At 38.3% G+C, this 22,646-nt stretch overlaps 2 protein-coding genes across 2 annotated transcripts in view; one reads left to right on the top strand and one right to left on the bottom strand.

Annotated features, from left to right (window-relative positions):
• NDUFAF2 (NADH:ubiquinone oxidoreductase complex assembly factor 2) overlaps positions 1-22,426 on the bottom strand; it is a 57,337-nt gene extending 34,911 nt beyond the window's left edge. Inside the window, exon 1 of the mRNA XM_084305210.1 lies at positions 22,221-22,426. Coding sequence (XP_084161336.1) covers positions 22,221-22,347 — 127 coding nt within the window. The 5' untranslated portion in view covers positions 22,348-22,426. The remainder of the gene's footprint in view (positions 1-22,220) is intronic.
• A 96-nt stretch (positions 22,427-22,522) lies between these two features.
• The window catches only part of ERCC8 (ERCC excision repair 8, CSA ubiquitin ligase complex subunit), a gene marked incomplete at its 5' end in the record, with an annotated part of 33,564 nt that continues 33,440 nt past the window's right edge, over positions 22,523-22,646 (top strand). The window contains one exon of the mRNA XM_084304637.1: positions 22,523-22,599. Coding sequence (XP_084160763.1) covers positions 22,523-22,599 — 77 coding nt within the window. The remainder of the gene's footprint in view (positions 22,600-22,646) is intronic.

Genomic DNA, 22,646 nt, shown 5'->3' with positions numbered 1-22,646 from the left:
AAAGATCAATTATATTATGCTATTTGTCTCAATGACATTTCTTACTAATTGTTTTGACAACATCAACTTGTTTTTGCAAATGCATGTTTGCTTTTTAAATGATCAACATAATGAGAGCTGTTACTCAGAAAATAAATTCAGATCTTGCACATCCTCTCATATATGTATGTGTGTCTACGAATGAGAGGGAGCAAGTGCATTCAAGAGATGAGATGAGATTTTTACCCCTAATAAAGACGACCTACTTTTGTACATCTTGATATCATTCATTCTGTGTCCTGGGAATTTATTACAAAATCAAATTACCTGTATGATAAACCTTCTGTAATTACCAGTAAGAGTCTTATTTTTCAATTTAAGGACACTTCTGATTTGTAGTTGAATTTTACATACCATACACATGCCTGAACGTGTATTTAAATATCAAATTCAGACGTTTTTAGTTCAAATCAATTAAACTGAGATATCATTCCCTCCTGGCTGTCTATATTTTTCTTTAATCCTGGTCAGTGTAGGACCTTATTACAAGTAATTTGCTACTATAAGGCTAAGGAAAAAATGCTAGCCTCACAATTTTTGTCATTTCCCCCTCACTTCCCCCGCAGGCTGCTACTGTTGATAGCCTTTATGGAAATATAAATTCAATCAGCAGCTGCAAATTTCATGAGACGTCCATCTTCATGCTGAATTTCTAACTGAGTGTCAAAACAATCTGTGGATTTCTCCCTGATGAAACATACTTTGAATTGTAAATTTCTGCAATTTTCTCATGTTAGAATTTGAGCTGCACTAAAATAGAGCTAGCCCAGATATAGTGTCTAGCAGCTTGAGACAAGTCATTTTTCTCCTCATTATCTCTCTCTCTGTGTCACTGAAAGGGTTAAATAATAACCCACAGATTTTTTTTTTTTTTACCTTTTATATAAAAAATTAAGTTACATTTTCTGTTCCTAGAGAACAGAGAGTATATACCAAAGGTTTTTCAAATCAGTTATTTGAACTCTCTATTCATTTTAGAGTATTTTACACTGATAAAAGCCCAGAAATTAGCTGCAGTAAAACTGAGAAAAATTCCTGTAGTGTCAATATTGTCAAATATTCAAGGAGAGCAAATTCAGTTTGCAGAGACAGATTCTGTTTCTCCTAAATCTTCACTTACTTTAAAAGTTGATGGAAAAAAAAAAGACATCTAAGTAAATATCTAAGACTGGAACTGTTGGTACAGTTTTGAACAGATCAATGTTCTCTTAATACCGTAAAGCAAAATACAATTTCTCATTCAATTACCACAGTTTAGAAAACACACACAGACTATCCAGTGTAATATAGCAACCCAAGTATTTTGCTTTAGATGACTATTTCTCTTCTGTAGACATTAACATGAAATATGTAAAACAATACTACTTTTCCAAGTTATGAGCAGACTAAACAATCTATTGCGTATCCTTCTTTATGGATAATTTATGTATTTTATGTACATTAGAATGTAGTGGATAAATTACGTAATTTATTACATATCCTTCTCATCTCCTTTCCATATATATTACGATACCATTTCTCAATGAGAAATTCACTGATAAAAACAATTTATATATTCATATGGTTAAAAACTAGCTGTCTATTTGTTTTCTTCTCTCCAAGGATGAAAGTTTGTGTTGGGACCAGAGGGCAGTGGGACATACTGAAGTGTACTTTATCAACACTTAAATGTGTGATTCTGTTTTGGATATTTCAATAAAAACCCTATCTCCACAGACACAAGCCCATTATTCAGTTTGCACAAGAATTCAATAGGGCATCTTTTTCCACCCCTCAAACTTTCAGTTAGTTCTCAGAATGGGGAAAGCAAGCTAAATATGGGCAGCTACACAATGATTCCCTTGAAAATGTACTGAGTTTTAATCACTCTTATTGTCATTGAAGCACTGATTTGGCCAAGTCTCTCACCTGCCCCAGGTAACTCGTAACTGCATTCTGTTTTATGTGAACTAGAATGACCTAAGAATTTATCATATTATCAAACTCTCAAAACTAACTGATCCTTACAATTTCCCTGTATGTTACTTAAGTATGATTTAATTCTTTATTTTTATTTTTTATAATTTCTTAAGTATGACTTGTCTATTAATTAAAAAAGAAGAGTAAGAGAACTAGTCTGTGTCAAAAAATCAGGTTTGTAGGTAAGGTAAGAATGTTGGCTTGCAGATGCTAAGGGGGCAGTTCGGTGAAGCCTTACGCTCTAACAACTAAGCAGGTGAGCAAGGCAACTCACTCAGGGAAAAATACCTGTGCTCCCTTTTGGGTCACACTCTTATAAACCTATTAACTAGACTGCAAATTCTCTGCTCAGCATGACACGCACACACACACACACACACACACACACACACACAAAAGACTTCACTCAAAATGTTATTTCAGCAGGTCTCTGTTTTTGATTCATGGAGTCACAACATCCCAGATCAAATAATGCTAGGACTTGATTTCACTTTCACATGGTCAAATGCTTATTAGTTTTAACAGCAAAACAAAAGCACATACCAATCTATTCTTTAATGCCAGTCACTTTGCATAGTCAAGCAGATGTTCCATAACACACACAGGTTTTAGCACCTGAGTGTAGCTACAGATTCTGGTAGGAAAGATAGTAAAAACGGTAATTACTGAATGCATTATAATAGCTTTAATTATAACAGCTTCTTGGATATTATATTATTTTGTTAAAATTGCCTATGGAGCTTGCCAGAAAAAAAAAGAAGGTATAACAAGAAAATCAGGGTCCACTTCTCAAAGTATCCAGAGCCCTGCTGATAGTACTCACTGCAATATATGCAAAGGGCAGGCACCAGGAATCCACTCTAATTGTACTATCAACCACCATTTGGCACTTGTTACCATTCAGCTTAAGATTTAATTTTGTCTTGCACTATTTCAAAACCTCACAACTATTTATTGAAAATGATTCCTTCCATTTTATTCACCTCTCAAGTCTTAGGCCATGATGCTTTATTAAACCACAGATTGCTGCAGCACTTTCCATGGGGAGCTGATTAAACCTTCATCTAACACAATGAAGTGTGGATTTTTCCAGTTTCAGTGCAGACTCAGACAAGCCAATTGCAAAGCTTCCTACCATAAGTGTAAACGCCAACGCACTTTAAAACCTAGGCAAGAAAAATGAAACCAGTGTGAATAGGTAACACAGAGCTGCAGAAAAGAAAACTCACTGTGGTATACAACCAACACATTCAACCCTACAAAATCTAAGATGTGCTATGTATTTGTTCAGTGCCATCTTCTGGCACCATAATTACAGCTACTAAGCAAGTGTAATGTTTTCCCCTTCCAATATAACCTTGAAAGTCATTAGCATATCAACTACATATGTATGTTTAGCAAGAATAGTAAATTTATGCACTTGAAACGAGCCCTAACCCTGAGTAAAACAGTTTTAGAATTTTATGTAATGCAAAGTCATATTAGGAGAAGAATTCAGTCATTCGCCAATATATATAAAAGAAAATGCACAAAACAATACTATAAATAGCAGTAATAAATAATAGTAATAAAACAAGTCTCATAAACCTAGAATGACACTAAGCTTACATTTGTGCAATGTGTCAGAAGTATTTCAGATGCACAAAAATTGTAATGTTTATGGTATTAAGGTTCATCACCTGCAGATTGTATTAATGTTCTTGCAGATGTTCCCAACTCACATGTTTATCACTGAAATAGTTGACTTCTGACTCAAAACCTGAATTAATGTTTCTTAGATCAAAAGTTGGTCTGTTTATTTTTTCCTTAAGATATATATTGGTGGTTTTAACAAAAACATTGCCTTCTATCTACAAACTTTGCCTTGCTTTAATGATCATGGTTAAAACTCCACCACAATATTTTCCCTGACTTTTCTGCTCAATAGTCAATAATTAGAATAGAATAGTTCAGTTGGAAAAGACTTTCATAGATCACCTAGTGCAACCACCTGACCACTTTGGGGCCACCAGAAGTTGAAACATTATCCAAATTCCCCTTGAACAGTGACAGACCTGGAGCATCAAACACCTCTCCAGGAAGCCTGTTCCAGTGTTTGACCACACTCATGGTAAAGAAATTTTTCCTCATGAAACCGCCTGAACCTCCCCAGTACCATTTTGTGCTGTTCCCTCACATCCTGTGATCGGTTCAGGGAGCAGAGATTGGCACCTCCCTCTCTGCTTCCCCTCCTCAGTAAGTTGCAGAGAGCAATAAGGCCACCTCTGAGCCTTCTCTTCTCCCGACTGGACAATCCAGGTGTCCCCTGAAGAGAGACAGAGCCATGCCTTCCACCCCTCTTAACAGCTTTGCTGCCCTCCTCTGGATGCTTTCAAGCACCTTAACATCCTTTTTGTACTGTAGAGCCCAGAGCTGCACAAAATATTTACAGTGAGGCCACACCAACACTAAATATAGCCAAAAAATCTCCTCTTCTGACTGGCTGGCTGTGTTGTGTTTAATGCACCCCAAAATGCAGTTTGTCCCCTTGGCTGCCAGGGCACGCTGCTGGCTCACGTTGAGCCTGCTGTCGACCAGCACCTGCAGGACCCTTTCTGCTGAGCTGCTCCCCAGCCACTTGTCTGTATCTGCGTCTAGCATTACTCTGTCCCAGGCACAAAACTCAGCATTTACCTTGGTTGAATTTCACATTGATTGGACATAATACTGATTTAGTTTTGTTTTAAATTTAATAACACATGCACACAAGTTTATGAAAATTTCCTTTTTTTCCCCCCATCTTCTTCCTAAAGCAACTACAATCATTTGTAAATGGCATGAGATCTAACAAGATTTTTCTTAGAAAGATTGGTAGCACTATAACCTTTTGAAGCTAATTTTTGTCCTAAAACAAAAGGTAATCAATGACAGTAATAGAAGGGGGCAAAACCACAAGTGAAGGGACAATGAAATGAATAATGGAAATAAACAAAAAGGTTTATTTTTCTCTTCGTTTATGTAACTGTTCATTACTTTCTCATTAAAGGTATTTTGTAACATAACAATCCCTAAGCAAAAGTTAAGTTGTTCCACTTAAAAAAATCATTAAAAATATCATCATGAAAATAGAGATGGAGGTTAAGCAAGCCTTATAATGCAAATAACAGTATTCAAAATAGAAAAGAAATACATTGGTCAAATCTATTATTTGCAGGATTGTCATATTTACAACATGGTACGAAAGATATGCCCTCCCCAGGATCATCAACTTTCAAACTCTGTACAGTTTCTATCATTTATCCATCACATATTAACAAGGAAATAGAGTAATTCACAATGAACAGCCTACCACTGCAACAACAGAAGTTGTGTGGTGGGATATTCTCCTCCTTGACTTTTCTCTGGAAGGCTTTGCAGACAAGAACTTGGACATCAGCAGTAACAGAGAAAAAACAACATCACAACTTGAAAAGCAATGACAGGACAAGCAATGATGGCTTTAAACTAAATTAGGGTAGACAGGTATAAGGAAGAAATTCTTTAGCGTGAGGGTGGTGAAGCAGTAGCACAGCTTGCCCAGAGAAGCTGTGGGTGCCCCATCCCTGGAGGTGCTCAAGGCCAGACTGGATGGGGCTTCAGGCAACCTGGTCTGGTGGGAGGTGTCCCTGCCCATGGCAGGGGGTTGGAACAGGTTCATCTGTATGGTCTCTTCCAACTCAAACCATTCTATGGTTCTATGATTTTGTGAAAAAATATCTGGTCCTTCCAAAGACAGCTAGGTTCATATATGCTTGTATTTTCATCTTCTTTCTGCATCTATTTCTTTCAGTGGCCTCTCCTTTTCCATTACCAATGAGAAAGAAGAAACTGGGTGCTTCCATCAGCTGTTGGATCCTTAGAGAAAAATTGTCATATTAGCAGTAGTGTAGAGCCTTAGTGAAATTAAGAAAGTGAATGGAAATGCTTATTTTATCCTTCAGGCACAAACTAAACCATTTCTAGATTTTTTTTTAAGCATTGCTTAGATGATGTCAGATTACCTTAGATAAAGGTAATACTGCATATAATATATGCACTATATAATATAATATACTCCACTATATATATACTCCATATAATATACTCCACTATACACTACCCCAATAGGTTCACTACCCACAAGGTTCATCTCTTAATAGCATATATGGTCATTCTACAGTCTCTCAAACCTAGTTCTCAGTATATTAATGTGCATGTAAAACTGCTGTAAAAGCTTGTGTTCCAGAACTGTTGCACCATTTGCAAAGTGATGCAAATAATCATGTTACTCAGAAATAATAAATATAACTAATTTTTGATAGCCTTGAAAGCCTTATCTGGAGTGCACTCATTTGAAAAAAAAAAAAAAAAAAAAACAACAAAAAACACACACACAAAACAAGACATTTTTCTTGCCGTGGTTACATTTGCCTCTCTTATGCTACCTCATTGGCTTCCAGATCTTTCTGTTGTGTCAGCATTTTGAGCAAGATGAGCTAGAAAGCTCCAATGCACTACAGGATTTGTGGCAATTGGTCTAACAGCTGCTCTCAGAGACACATAACTAATAATTATTTTGCAGTACTTAAAAGGCTACTGCCTCCTGGCAATAGGGAACTCCTTGTTCCCCTCTTCTCTTGCTGTATTTCATCTCTGAATACACTGCCATCTTTGTAACACAAACACCCTTCAGACAAATATTGCATAGCACAAAATGCTAAAGCGTATCACCGATCTCTTTCAGAGCTGATTTCTGATACAAGTTACTGCTGAGCACCTTTCCATAGCTGTTAAAGTTTACTGTTGGGTGTCTCCCATCTCATACACAAACACAAATTATTCTCTTCTAAGAACATCAAGATGTACCTCCTTCTGCCTTAAGATCTCTCTCCAACTCCAAATAGATGTCTGATCTTTATATTAAAACCAGATCTTAATTCTCGTTCCTTTCCCCACAATCACTACGAAAAATGCCATCACTCTCCTTCTTTTTTTTACTGGTATTATTTTAGAATTGGAGCTCTCATCTCGACACTTGGGACATATCTCAAACTTACCATTTCTTTCTGCAAAAGATTTTTTCAGCAAAACTTTCCTGATTTTCCACACTGCTAAATCTGTCATCCAGGCTCAATTACTACAACACCATTTTCTCCTGACTTGGCATATGCATTCTATCCTACTCATGAATTTATAATACTGCTGCAAAGATTGCTTTTCTACTCAGAAACTGCGAGCACTTCAATTTTATCTCTAGGCCCTCCACAGGATCTCTATTTTCCACCCAGGATATGAGGAGTTTTCAAACTCCTCTGCAACCTGTCCCTTCTCCTGTTGTCTTTCTGTAGCCTAAGCCAGGTAGACTCTTATCACAGACCAGTCTGTATCAGACAAACTGAATTTATCTTTCAATATCAACAAACTAATTTCAAAATTTTCCTATACATTCTACTTTGCCATGAAATCTAAAACAAGAATTTCAGTTATTCAGGCTACGAGTGTGTTAAACACTTGCTAAAATTTTGCCATTTCCATCCACATTTGTTTTAAGTGTCTTTCCTTACGAATCATCTTCAAAGTTTTCCGAAGAAGACTATCTTTCTGTCTCAACAGGTAAGCAGACACTCAGAGGCAAGGCACCGTTTGTAGTTCATAAGCATAATACACTCACAAGCAAAAACCTGTAAAAAAAATGTAAACTACTTGGATGGGAAAAATAGTGCAGCAATAGCCAGCGAGATAAAAAACTACAGACACCTCTTGCACTCTGGCCAGTGATACAGAAAATACTGAAGTAGTTCTATAGCAGTGTTCTCCTGCTATAAGGTCAGCAATTTGAAAAAACTGTCTATAAACAAATATATTTTCAATGTATTTACAAATATATTTACAATACAAATTCCATGCAGAAACAACTTATTTTTGCTCCTAATGTGGTTCTTTTGGGTTCTTCCAGTTTCAAAAAAATGAGACACTTCGGTTTAGTGTTTAATAGAACAAGAAACAAAACAGCTCACTATAGATAATGAAATTGCAGTAAGGAAGAAATAGCATATTTGAGATTTTCTTACTTCATTAATACTTGAAGGGAGATATATAGAGGTAGTCACAGTAAAACAGGGTTGCCAAAAACAATGACCAGTACTCAATCGCACTGCATTACACTGAGCAATGTCAGTGTTAACAGTAAAGATGTCTATAATCCACTTAGCTGCCTATATAAATCCACACCTGATCAATATACAGAACATATGACCTGGCAGCTGTAATTTTAGTATTATGTAATGCCTTGCAATGTTTTGTCTAGACTTTTTAATAAGTCTATTCTGCTTACCCAGCCAGGAAAACAGCCAGTGAGGCCACCCCTGGTTTCAGGCTACGCTGGCCAACTAAACAAAAACAACATTTAAATGAAAAGAAGGTAAGAAGGTCTTCTTCTCATCCCTCTATACAGAGTGCCTGCATTTGTGCTGTATACATCTGAACAGAACAAAGCATTGTGCAAAATTTGACTTCCACTGTGCCACAATTACCAGCTTCATTTCTTCTAGCTCACACAATTCAGTTCCACTTAACTTCCCATATGCATTTAGTTAGTTGCAATACTCGTTCAAGTTATGCCATTTCTCCCCACTATAGGAAGATTTCCTTCATGAACTCTTTGTACCCAGAATGATGCATTTACAGGGATACAAGAACACTTGAGGAAGGAAACACAATCCCTTTCAGCTCAACCGTGGTCAGAGTCTACAAGTAGATTTTTTAGTGGATATTTTAAATCACCAGCTCTTTTGTCTCAGCTACCAGAGGTATTGTAGTTTTGTGTCAGCATACTACTACATCTCCTTTTAAAGAGCAGTGACCAAGCTGGAAAAAATCTCCACAAGCCAGAGATTACTGGATGTATTTAGCCTGCAAGGTAAGTAGAAGTGCATGATGTTGGCAAGCAGAGTCTGAAACAATCAATTAACATGCACTTAAACATCATGTTATTCCAAATTTTTAAGCCAGAGTAATTCCAATCAACTTTTTCTAGTTGCAGATGATTTTAAAAATGCTTAGAGAGGAAAAAACATTCAGAATAACATTTATTCCATCAAAAGAGGCTGAAGGTCTCCTAAGGAACAGCATCACTCCTTGACAGTTTCCATCTTCACCCGCCATCTGATTCATTCTTCTCATTTGAGAGGGTGAAAAGGTTAGACATAAATTCAGGTGGGACATAAATTCAGGTAAGTGCAGCTATGTCTTCCTACTGATCTTCATGGTAAAGTCCATGATCCACTGCAGTAAGGTTTTCATAGCAGCAGACCTCCAGGGTGAAAACTTAGATCACTCTTTAGATGTGGACATCAAACGGAAAAGTATCTTAGGTAATTCCATCTTCCCTTGCATAGTATAACATGGGGTTTTGCCCCTTCCCTGTCCCTATCCCAAAGGTATACCAGTTGTGATAAATGGTAAACTAGTAATAAAAACTAGTAATATTTACAGCTATGCAACCATGTGACAAAACTCAATCCAGAGCCTTTTTTGGGTCCCAAGATAGTAATTCATATTAGAAGTCACATTTTCTGATGTACTTGTAGCAATGCATTTGCAAATTGTTAAAGATATTTTGATGATGGCTTTTCAAACAAAGCTTACCACACGTATGTAGATACACTCAGACAAAGCTTAGAGACATAAACAAAGTCACTATTCATAAAAGCCAGCCAGACAGCCAAGTGCACAGCTGTCACTCAGAAGAGAGCTCAGGATGTGTTGCTGGTTGAAGGTCTTTCTCTGCCTGTACACACGGTAGATGCAACTGACTCAGGTGCTTGGGCGACTCGTTCATTCCTTATTTGAACTGTTTGCTCACCAGCTGTCTCAACCAGAGCAAAGCAAAATACTAAATACACAACAACTAGGACATAGAAGAGATCAGGTCAGAGTTACGGGCTGTGCTGAACAGCCCTTTTGCACAAAATAGAGACTGCCTGTCTTCCTGTTTCAGAGCACTGGTAATCACACTTGGAAATGCTGTGGCTGTTGCAAAAGTCTAAGAATTAATTTGACCTCAGAATAGGTTGGGCATCCTTTCCTCCTTCCCCAGATCAGAAGAAAGCCCTATCCTAGAACCATCAGGAGGAGCTCCTCAGAAGCATTACTTTGCCACCACACAGGACCTGCACAGACCACGTAAACCCACGGTACACCTGAAGGGAAGTACAGAATTCATAGAAATTCCACTGACAGAATCTTCATAGAAACTTTGTTAAAACCCCTCAATTCGGCAATCTCTTTTGGTGAGAGTGCTAAAATGGCTTCTTCCAGGACCATAAAAATGTTTAATATACCTGCCATTCACCTTCAACCAAAACAAATCACACTATACTTTCCTACTCTAGCAAATACTACCACTTTTTTCATTAAAAAAAAAAAAAAAAAAAAGATTGATGCTTTTTTCTAACACTAAACAAAAAGCCTAGAAAAACACTGAGTTAAACTGGCTCCGCAACATGTCTCACAAGTGCTACAGCCAGCTTGAGGGAGAGAGGGTAAAGAAAGAACAAGATTTGTCCCTTTCAGCACCATCAGTCTATTATGCAAATCTGCCAAAACAATCTCACTTCACCTTCAGGTTCAACTAGAGAGCGTGGCTCCAATTTTTTGGACTTCATCCCCTACTGCTGCATATCTGGGTCAGATCCAAAAACAGGAGGTGCCCATTTTCCAGCTCTGGCTCAGAAATCGCTTACATGACATGTATTTTATCTGAGAAGACAGAAATTTCACAAAAACAGCCCATCTCATAAACTGACATTTTCTCACAATTATTTCAACAACAACCTAGGAAATCTTGGTGCATCACACTGAAGCAACATCATGATTTGCTTATTAAAAAAATCACTACTGCTGTATTCTTGGTTCTCAAATTAGGAGTGGACTAAGAAAACTATTTTATTTTTTAAAGGAGAAAATATCCACATTACAATACCAAATAAATGCTGTTAGATGAAACAGATATTTGTTCATACTAAATGAATTCTTACAGAGATACAGAACTACTATGCTGAATTAAAAAAAAAAAATTAATAATAATAATCCTAGCCAGGTAAGACTATAACTATAACTTATTTCTAGAACCTTTGATTTTTGAACCTTGAAAGGAACCTTTGATTCCTTTATCATTATTATACAATCTTTAATTAATAGATTTGCCACTGTTATCTTAGTGTACAAAACAAAGTTCACAATGCTCTTACAAACATGAGCTAAGAAAAACAGTACCTTGCAAATCTCTGCTTTTACAGATAGGCAACAATGAACAGTGCAGACTTGATCCTTTAGAACTACCAGAACTGTTCCATTGTGAATGTGAATTGGCAAGCTGTACAACTTGCATTTGAACTAGAAGAACCACTGAAAGACCTGCCTTGGTCTCCACCCTGGGTGCTTTACTGCCTTGCAATGTTGTATTTGTATGGCTCATACCATGAACTAGACCAGGTAACAACATTTCCTGAAAATAGGAAGCATGCTGGGTTACACAGATGACAGACAAAGCATGAGGCTGCACAAGCACTTGTAATAGGAGAGGGAGAGGCCAAGATAAGAAAGTAAATGTAAGCAGCCTGACAAAGGAAAAAGACCATCTGCTTTTTTTTATTTTTTTTTTTTCACAAATACTAATTTCTGCTTTCTATTCAGAGATTTACTGTATCATGGAAATAAGCCCAAATGTTAATTTTAGTATAGCCACATAGTTTCTCACAAAATGGAGCCATTAACAGTTTATTTTCAGAAATTTTAGAATCTACTGTTTCTAGAATATTGCTCAGATCAAGTATTTACAGTTTATAGTTTTATATCAGTTTAAACCCCAATACATGCCATATGCATTGAATTAAAAATACATTTATGTGCAGAGCTCCTCTTTCAGTAGCTACTTTGCAAGAATGGCAAAAAGAGAGGTGAAAATCTGCAAAAAAAAAAGAATCTTTGTCATTCACTTCAATAGAATCTATTTCTTCTCTTATCTTTGAGAAGTTCAAAGTCGTCTTTAAAAATCTGTTGTAGTAAAAGAGATTGACACATGGGTTTGGCCATAATCAAGTCTTCCTCTATTAACTTACATTTCTTGACTAACTAAAAATAGACAAAGATATGTTATACACTTTTACGAAGGTCTCATCACTATAACTGACACATTCACAGTTTCACAGTTAGAGGTTGTTAACATCAGTACAAACTTCTGTACTTTTTTTTTTTTTTTAAGGTTTTAAGGAATATCAATCCATCTGAAGTTTAAAATAATCCTTGGTTGTTTCAATAGTGTCATGACTGTGACAACCAGAATTCAGTATTTCAATTTCTTCCTACTGTCATAGAAAAAGTGCGACTTCCCTCATACAAGAGGGCAAGATCAAATGACCAAACAGGGGGTTTTTACTAGATACCTTTAACACTCCCTTTCAACCCAAATCATTCTGTGATTCCATGACTTACTTCAGCCTTAACATTGGAACAGCTTTTGTTGAGTCTCCCGGTAACAACAAACTCTAAACCTACACTCAGCCTGAACCCACCACACCTCTTGTACGGCATGAAGCTCTTCTTCACACTTTTTTTCCCCCTTTCTGTTACCACAGAATGATTGCTTCTTGATAGTGCAACAAGCAAAGATGCTAAATACAAACTGATTAAGCTGGCAAAACTCACTGGGCCCTGGGCCCATGCTGGCCTGAAAAAGTAGCAGCAAGGACCATCCTAAGGCACCACCAGTATCTGATGCAACATAACCTAAACAGAGGTGGTTTTCCATGGATCAGGCAAACAAAATCATAACATGACACTCCCAAAAAAACTACCAATAACATGGCTCACCTTATACAACTATCCTTGAAGTCCTTTTAAATTGCAAATAAATTTTAAATTCTTTTTAAATTGTGTGTTTTCTTCCCCACACACAACGCTACTGTGAGCTGTGCCTTCCAAATGTCTTCTTAAAAAAAAATCTTTTGTGATCAGTTTGGTCACAGGAGCAAAACAAGTATTTCTTTAGTACCCTGCTACTTGATGCATCTGCTTCAAATAACTGCCTGCAATCCTACAGGAAGTCACAGATTCTGCCACTCGGCATGACTGGGAACTTTATATCCCTCCTATCCAACTCCTAATCATTAAGTCTCCATTACAGTAGCTAAAGCAGATGACAGACTACAAAACGAAGTCTTCCCTGAACATCAGTTTATTGTACTGAAGACACTAAATGAAAAAGATGTTCAGTTCCTTCTTGTGATCACTCTTTGGGAGAAACTATACTCACAGTTTAGCTCATTTAACAGTGCAGTGATAATTATCAGTCTACATGATTTAACCTTTATACTAATACAACACGGACAATGCTCCTGAATGAACTCCTCCCCTGCTTCAGTGGTAACTACACCTTGACTGCAATCAGCCTTTGGGATGGTGCATCTTGATTCAGAAAACAAAACATGATAAGTAATATTTCTGACCAGAAAGGGATGTTGTAGAAGATGCATGTAATTTTCAATACAAGAAAATAGGAAGTAGCAATTGATATGAATTATCTCCATTTCTTCCTGTTACAACTGTTAATTTCACCATTCTCAACTGTAACTTTTAAACGCTAATCAAAAAGGAGGAAAAACACAAATACTAGTTATGGGTGAGGGTGAAAAAGGAGCAGACAGGACTATGAGACTAAGAAGCACTAGGAATATTCTGTTACTCCAGGCTGCCTCATTAGATCATTGTAATTTAAGATTCCTCAGTGGAAAAGAAACAATTATTCCATGTCACTGGAAGGTAAGCCTCAATTTATGTCCTGAACCTTTTTGCCATCTTCTTACAAAGAAGCAAATAAATGACTGATGGAAATAAGCAGCTACCACTGAGGGTATGGAAAATCTACACACATCTAGATGTTTATAAAACTACGTTGCTTGGAAATGCTACATTACAGGAAGTTCAACTGCAAGGTTGGAATAAAAATTAAGGCAAAGTAGGCAGACTAGATGCAGAAGCACCTATTTGCCAAACCGGCATTTTCTTCCAATACACTTCAAAACAACACCCCTATCCAAATACTGACCATATGGAAGCAAAGACCCTTATATAACTGTACTACCCCATTCTCTATATTAACCATAACAATCAAAAACATTTTGGCTGAGGTGATGCCATTCTCACTGACACACATTTTCACAGTCTTTCTGAGTAACAGTGACCCAATATGACTTGCTTTCAACACCGAAATTGAAATCTGCAGTGGTCACTCTCCTGTATGATGTTATCATTCTACCTCTCTGATAGTAGATTGGTGGGCCATCTTTTCTTCCTCCATCTCTGCCCTAACACAAGTTCAATATGAGACCTCTTCCAGGTACATAATGTCAGTAGGTCCGCATGCTTCATGAGTTCCAAGGCTCGTGGCATATTCAAACTCCGACAGCATTAGTCAACACCTGCCACAATTCATCCATTCTTTGACTTTTCCTGACCAGACTCAAATCTCATACTGACTGCAGTTCCTCTTGATTCCCTTTTAGATCACCTAAAGAAGCTAGTGACATTAGTCCTTCACTTCAAGTGATGAATGGTAACACCTCATGTTTTATATGCACATGGGCACAAACAAAGGACATCTGGAAGTTAAGATTTTACCTCCCTGTTTCATTGTTTCCATTTCTTCAGCCTGTCATGCTCATTTTTAAGTCTTTTTTCTTCATTATGCAACTCCTGTACCCAGAGGCAGAACATGAAAATGATTCTTCCCTCCCCTCAATGTAAAGCCATTTGTATCTCTGTAAATCTGACCTTAAAACTATCAAGCCTCTTATGACAGAAACTTTATTTGGTATTTTGATGATCTATAAAGAATACAAAAAACTTATTGTACAAAGCAGAAGTCAAACCTAATTCCTTACCACCTTCTCTATTCTTCAGGAGAAACTGAAAAGGTTACAGTGGCCCACAGGGTAGCATGCCAGCCTTCCTCAGCTCCTTTTATTTAACCTCTCTTTTACTGTGATTTCTCATCTGCAATCTCTTCTTCAGCTCTTTACTCTTTCTATTCTCTCTTTTCCTTTTTAAAAAATAATATAGCCCCTCCACTTTTAAAATGTTCTAATTTTCTTCCTAGTCTTATTTCACAGTAATAAACCACTGTATCCTATAATTGGATATACCAAATAAGCTACCAGCAGAAGTGGACATCAAAAATTCTCACATGACTACCAAAATGAACAAAGCATTTAGACAGCATTTACAATTTCGTTCACTCAGATTCATGTAAGTAATAAAATTAAACAGGGATATTAGAGAAACGTTTCCTACACCAGCTAGATACACTTAAGTCTCTGCTGTACATTAGACCTGTTCTGTAGTTTACTAATACAATTTCAAACCCCAGAGCTTTATACAGAGTGATTTTTCTTATGTTACCTTTTTTTTTTCCCCCTCTTTCTTCAACAAGAAAAGTAAGTCAAATTCTCTTTTTTCTTTTTCCCCCCGTTAATCTAGAAGTGACAGACACTAGCCATAATAGCCATAAAGTGGTTAAGATAATATGATGACAATCATGATGGATATGATGATCATGTTTGCAACAGACTGATATCTCTATAGTGATCATTTTCCAAGGATGAAACATGGGCAAGGCTGCTGACTTTTTCACAGGAAAGCAACAAAAGCTGTCCTCCTATTCTTGGGACAGCTGCCTTTTCCTGACACTTTGGACTCAGAACAGGCTCACCTGTGCTAACTTACAGCGAGTGGAGTGATGTAGTGGTGAGTCATGCTACTTTGAATTATACAAATAGGGAAACAAAGTGCAAGCAACTTCAACAAGTCAGCACAAGTTAGTTATTTTAACTCTTAGAAAAAATATGTCTAGAGAAACATGTTCGTAACAACCACCAGAAGGGCTGTTTTTAGAACACTGCAGGTGGCAGCTGTTTAAGACAGTGTGACTAACAACATCAGCTAAGATTTTTATAGATATTAAAAACATTTATCTGCCTAATACTCCACTGTTTCTTTATATATAAAAAGAGAAAGTTATTAACGCAAGAAAATTTAAAACGCATTTTTACTTCTGGCCAAACAAACAAACCAACAAAAAACAACACACACTCTGCAAGTATGAAAACAGCCTCTCAAACCAAAACCAGAAAAATTAAAAGTAACAAATGTTCAGCATATAAAACTAAACACTGGCAAGCATATTCAACTAAATCAGCATCTCAGTAAAATATCAGTGTACATACCAGAGATCCAACCCAGCCAAGTTATTGCTTGTGCATACGACTACTTATTGCTATTTGTGGTTTTCAAGTCGGCAAGATTAACATACCATGCCTGTTGTCAATTCACTTCTGGCAGCTGACAGAAAAACATATCACTGCACCCAAGCACTGTTTTTCAAATATTAATGCTTTTATAATCTGCAGTAAGCTCTTCACAATGTAATTGCTTTGCAGCAGAATGTATCACCCAGACTGAAAAGCTATTCTGTCATTCCAGAATTACTGTCCTAGAAGCTGGCAGTCTGCAATGCAAGTTTTATTTCTGTACAAATACGCATAAACACAATTATTTTAGAGCTAGGTTTCTGATATGCAGTCTCAATGGAAAGCTCCATTCCATGAGTTTCCAATAAAGGTTGTTTCTGAAACAATGGTTGCCACCATCTGGACAAAACTGTAACTTTCTACCAGACTTTAAAAATTAGCTTAAAGAACTTCTTTTTGGATGTACACCAGTAATATTCAATAATCAGTTTGCAAATGCTTTGTACCATAAGAAATCAATTTCTGCCTCTTCCCCAGACTTCATTTCTGTTAGCAAGAAACATAATATTCAAAAGAAAAGCATTAGCTCTAACCTCAGAAGACAAGCTTTAGAGATGAGACATTGTTCTTTCCACTCCGTCCTGTTCATTACAAAACATTACAGGAATGTTTCAATCTAGCCTCCAGCAGCAGATTTATTTGATAGAAAACTTCTTAAAAATAAAAGGTAGAAATTCTGCTCTATGCACAGGAAGGCAACAGAACACGAGCTAAAACAGAATGGGAAAAAAATACAAGCAGCAACAAACACAGTCATACAAAATTAATTTAATTCCATCAGAATGTTTTTGTTTGTTTGTTTTTCTTTAAATACATGTACATATTTCTATTAAAGTCAGGACATCCTACATGTTTCCCACAATTGAGCAATTATTTCTTTTCCTGTACAGTTCTTTCTTATTTGTACATTTCTGATTTATTGTGAAAAACAATTCCTCAGAAAAAACACTTTCAATGTGAAGTTAAGAGGGTATTCCACATGCAGAAAGGTTTCCCACAGAAACATTGCCACTATTGTTTTAGAGTTTCTCAGTATTCTTGTAAATTCTATCATCTTGTATGTCAGCTTCAATCTTCAAAGCTCAGATCATCACAAGCTTAGGTCACATATGCCCCCTAATGCGCAGTTTATGCAAGACATAAAAACCTAGGTACACTTGAGGCTTTTTCCAGCTATTCCTGGCACAATGCAGCTCCAAAACAAGTTTGATCTTAGTCTATTGTTTTCTACAGGGATCTCTAAAACTAATGATCCGTGCCTTTAGCACTGATACATAAGCATTTACAGAAACTAACCTCTTGTTGCTAATCGACTGTTCTTACAAAAACTTGCACATGGCTGTTATTTTATGGAATGTTCATTTTAACTACTAGTCCTTACAACAGATGACACAAAAAGGTTAAATATAAACTGGTCATTAATCAGCCTTTAGAGAAGATAAAAAATATTATACCCAATCTTAAATATTCAGTGACTCTTTATAGCAGTTTATTAATAAAAATGCAGAAAGTCTCTATTAACTTTTTCAATGGAAAATGGAGTTGGTTATTTCCTACAAAAAAAATGTTGTCAATATAAACTGAAGAATTTGTTTCATAATTAATATATATGAACATTTTAACAATCACTCCATGTTCTGCAGCAAAAACAATTCATCATGTAGCAATGCCATGGCAGTGTGTTATATAGTAAGAAAAATAAATGCATTACATTGATAAATTTAGTCTTTTTAGTGAAATACTTGTCTGAAATACCAAAATGAGTCATCCATCACCACTACCCAGTTGTCTACTCCCAGCTTCTATTGTATCTGCTTTCAGGACTGGCATCTGAACAGTCAGAGTTAATGAGTTATGTATGCTGGATGCTCATCTCATGACAAGCACAATGCAGTTGTAATACTTAATCATTGTCATCAACTTAAGGGTAATCTTCTTAAATAAAAAAAAAAAAAAGGCAAAAAAACATCTATATAATGTTATTAAAAAGAGAGTTGTTTTTTCCTCAAAACAAACCTCCTTCACCATAGTGTTGAAGGTTGGACTCTCCTTAGAAGCCGAGTTTCTTCCTGCATTAAAATAAAAGTCCCTGAAAAATACTACACAATGTACCCTCAGTCCCACTGCATCTGAACTGTGGTGCAAAGAAAGTCAACACCAAGTACTTAGATGCACTGATCTGCTACAACCACTTCTTACTAATGGTAGACAGAGCCCCAAGATTCAAGAGAGTCCTGGACCTAGGACTGTGTCTAGGGAGAACAACCAAAAGAAACTAAATGTAAATTCTTTGTATCGTAGACTCCATGTATTTCTATTCTAACTTCCATGAGACATCAGCACAGGCCAAAAGAAAGTCGGCAGCTAGCTTTTAGACTGATAGATACTACTACAAACGGTCCATCCTCACTTCCAGTTTAAGGTAGAATCTCTCTGCTTGTCTAAAATGAAGTCCAGGTCTGGGACCCAGGAGACTAAAGAAACTAAAGAAACTAAGAAACTAAAGAGAAAGCAGCAGCTGTCTGTTTTGCACTCTCCTTCTAGAAGAGCTTATTTGGTCAGGTACTGTACAAAGGCATAGAGCACATTAGGCCTAGCACTGTGCTTGAGCTATTTAGTCTTTCCAAATCTGGAGCACAAAAAAGCAGGTGTCCTGGTTTTGTCTGGGATAGAGTTAATTTTCTTCCTAGAGGCTTGTCTGATGCTGTGTTTTGGACATTTGATAGAAATAGTGGTGATAACACACCAATGTTCGAGCTGTTGCAGAGCCGTGCTTGCACAGAGCCCAGGACGTTTCAGCTCCTTGTGCTGCCCTGCCAGCGAGGAGGCTGGGGGTGCCCCAGGAGCTGGGAGGGGACACGGCCAGGACAGCGGGCCCAGGCTGGCCAGAGGGATGTCCCACACTGTGTGGTGCTGTGATCAGCAGTAAAAACTGCAGTTAAAAAAGGAAGGAGGGGAATTTGAAGTGGTGTCGTTTGTCTTCCCAAGAAACCATAATGTAAGACAAGCCCTGCTTTCCTTGGAGTGACCAAACACCTGGCTGCTGATGGGAAGTAATGACCGAATTCCCCATTCTGTATTGCTTGCGCATGTAGACCTTGCTTTACCTAGTAAGCCGTCTTTGTGTCAGCCTATGAGTTCTCACACCATTACCTTTCTGATTCTCTTCCCCATACAGTCAGGGGAGAATGAGAGAGCAGCTGCATGGTACAGAGCCACCTGTTGGGGCTAAAACTCAACAGCACGGCACAGACACGCTGAAGGGATCTCACAATGGAACCTGTAGACAACAACCGAGTCTTTCTACAATAACCAAGGCAGTTGCTGTAAATACCTGTTACCACTTTCATAGAGGAAATGGAGTGGTAGTGAAAAAATCACTAACAGCCTCAGCCCCAAGATAACACCATCATGAGGCAAGACCAGCATAATTGAAAAATGAGTAGGATCTTTATCCACAGCAGTTAAGAAGAAATTACTGCAGAAATAAGTCTCCGTCAGTTGGGGAAGTTTAAGGGATATAAAATCTCCTACATTCAAAGAATACAAAGCAATTTGTATTTAGACTGGTGCAAGAGGCTAAGCTCAAGGAAGATGAAATCTTAAAAGAAGTGATAGTAATAACAAATACCCCCTGACTCAGTTTGTTTTGTGAGTAAAATGGATACCGGCCTACAAGTTGGACACAGACAGAGAAAATTGGTACCCGAATTAAAAGAACGTGGAACTGAAATGTATAACATTAATATCTTACATGCTGTATTACAGATAATTTGTCATTTGTGTAGAATCATGTTCTCAGAAGTCTTCAACAACTCCACTATATGCTTTTTTTGTTTGTTTCTGAATGTATTGAAGGCCATTTTCTTAAAGCATACTGTTTTCATTCTACTTATTTCCTCCTTCCTTAATAGTTGTTATAACCCATATACTCAAGTATATGGGTCAAGTGTGTCTGATTTTAACAATGAGTTCCATCAATTAGCATAATATAAACAGATCAACAGAACATAAAGCAAAGTTTAAACGCATTCATGAAAAAGTTCCATCACTTCTTTGAGCAGGGAATTCTTGCTTACTTCATTCAGAATTCTTTCATCCTGCTGCTGATCAGGGATTTTTTTAGATTAACATTTTTTTAGATTAACATTAAAATTAGTGCCCTGTAAGCATTCATCAGTAAGATAAAAATAAAACAATTATCAAAAATATTTTCACCTAGACTTCTAGTAATATTTTCCATGTGCACTCTCCTGTATTGTAGTTACATCAAAAGGACAAAAGGAGAGAACTGTCTGTTTGTGACTTAAGACATTTATGAAAGATGTAGTATTACTTTTGAGTAATCCAAATTTCAGGTTGTAGAGTAAAATTATAACCCTTCCCTTACTTTCATTCTAAAAATAGAAGAGAAGCATGGGAAGAGTGAATAAAACATTAGCCCCTTGCCAGACATTTATTCCTTGCCTGTTTTTTTTAATATTTTTTAAAAATTCCTGATTTCTCTCGAGCAATACCCATTTAACTGGGTTTGGTCATGGGAAGTAGGAAAGAGCTTAACAGCAAACTTTCTAACAGAAAGTCGAGGAAGACTTAAGTAAACATGGTAAATATGTTTGTATGGTAAGACTGTAAAGATGATAGCTCTTGATTTTGTTTCAAGACAACTTGTATAACCTTACCCTATCTAACAGCTCATCGTCTTCATTATCTCTTCCGTGCCAGCTTTAGCCTGCAGCTTATTCTTCATCAACTCATTTTAAATCATTTTTCTATTAAAGTTTTCTGCAGAAAGGTCAAATAAATAACAGTGAAAAGTTAGCATCAGTGATAAAGAAAACAGGGAGAAGAGATCTCTCCCTTTTGGTAGCAGTAAACTCTGTATCTACCCCTCTGATATTCATGAGTTCTTTTTTGGCTCTCCTTCCCTTCAGCATAACGATGAACGCTTTCTTAGTAAGAGAAGATTTTTGCTTGTGAACATCCACCTGGGATCTATGAAGCCCTCTAAATCTTAATACAAAGCTGTGCAGAATATAGACTGCTTTCCTTAAAATACTTTTGTATGCTCCTCAAAGTCACAACTAGACCCAGTAGTGAGAAGACCAAAAGCAAGACACAGGAAGCCTGGGATTGTTACGATGTATTAAGCCAGAGGAATCATTGCTGACAAAAGGGCATTCATATCATCTTCCCAAACACTTGTTCAAGCAGACCTGCTTTAAGTCACTGCCAGTTCTTCAAGAAGCCGTACAGCAAAACAAGTCAGGGAACTTCTTGGAAGGCACCATTACTCGAGAAGACATTACATGTATCTGGAGGGATGACATGTGCCCTCCTCCCTACCCCCTGCATTTCAGGAAGGGCACTGACTTCAGTGACTTCACAGCCTCAAATCTTCTGCTTCTACTCCTCTGCTTTTACCCTGAAGAGTATCACACAGAATGAGTCTCCACAGCCTTGGGGCGTTCTGGTTGAATAGATCATGTAAAATATATGGAGTACAGCAAGCAGATAAATAAGCCTGTGCAGGGACATAACTGACAAACATTGTGGCATGTACACTCACGGCTTCAGGGGTGACACCTGCAGTACGTTACGCAGAGTTGCGCAGCGCTAAGCGTTGAGACCGCTGTGAGGACGTGCTATACACACACCTCAGCTCCCCAAACACAGAAACGGAGAAAACCGCCCTTCCTCAGACGCGCAGCGAGCACACACGCAGGAGCGCGCTTCAGAAGAGCCCAGAAGTACCGAGAAGAGCCCGCTGCTGCCCAGCTCCCCACTGCAGGCAGGCGGCCGCGCTCCGCACCCCCTGGATAAGGGGCTGCGCCCCCTGCCCCGCCGTGCCCTGCCTACCTGCGCGGGACTCGTGCTCGGGCACGCGGTAGTACTTGTTGCCGAACTGGTCGGTGCCCGCCAGCTCCTTGCCGGGCCCGAACAGCCGCAGGCGCAGAGCCCGCAGCGCCTGACGAGCCCTGCTCATGGCGGGCCGGCCGCTTAACGGCCCCCAACGGCCCGTTAACGGTCACCAACCGGCCCCGGCGCCGCTCCCCGCCCCTGGAGCCGGCATGCCAGCAACGCCGCTCGCCATTGGCGGGGGCCGGCCAACCCCGGGCGCAAGATGGCGGGGGGGCGGTGGGCGTCGCGGCGGGGGCGCCATGTTGGGGTTCCTGTCGGGCCGCCAGGCCGGGCTGGACGAGCCGCTGCGGCTGCGCCGCGCCGAGGCCACCCGCAGGTAGCGGGGCCCGGGGGAGCCGGGGCCGGGCCCGGGGAGGCCGCCGG

This window comes from Netta rufina (genome assembly GCF_964035555.1).
Source record: "Netta rufina genome assembly, chromosome: Z".
NCBI lineage: Eukaryota > Metazoa > Chordata > Aves > Anseriformes > Anatidae > Netta > Netta rufina.
The sequence above is the reverse complement of the archived record's forward strand: the minus strand, read 5'-3'. Positions and strand labels throughout refer to the sequence as shown.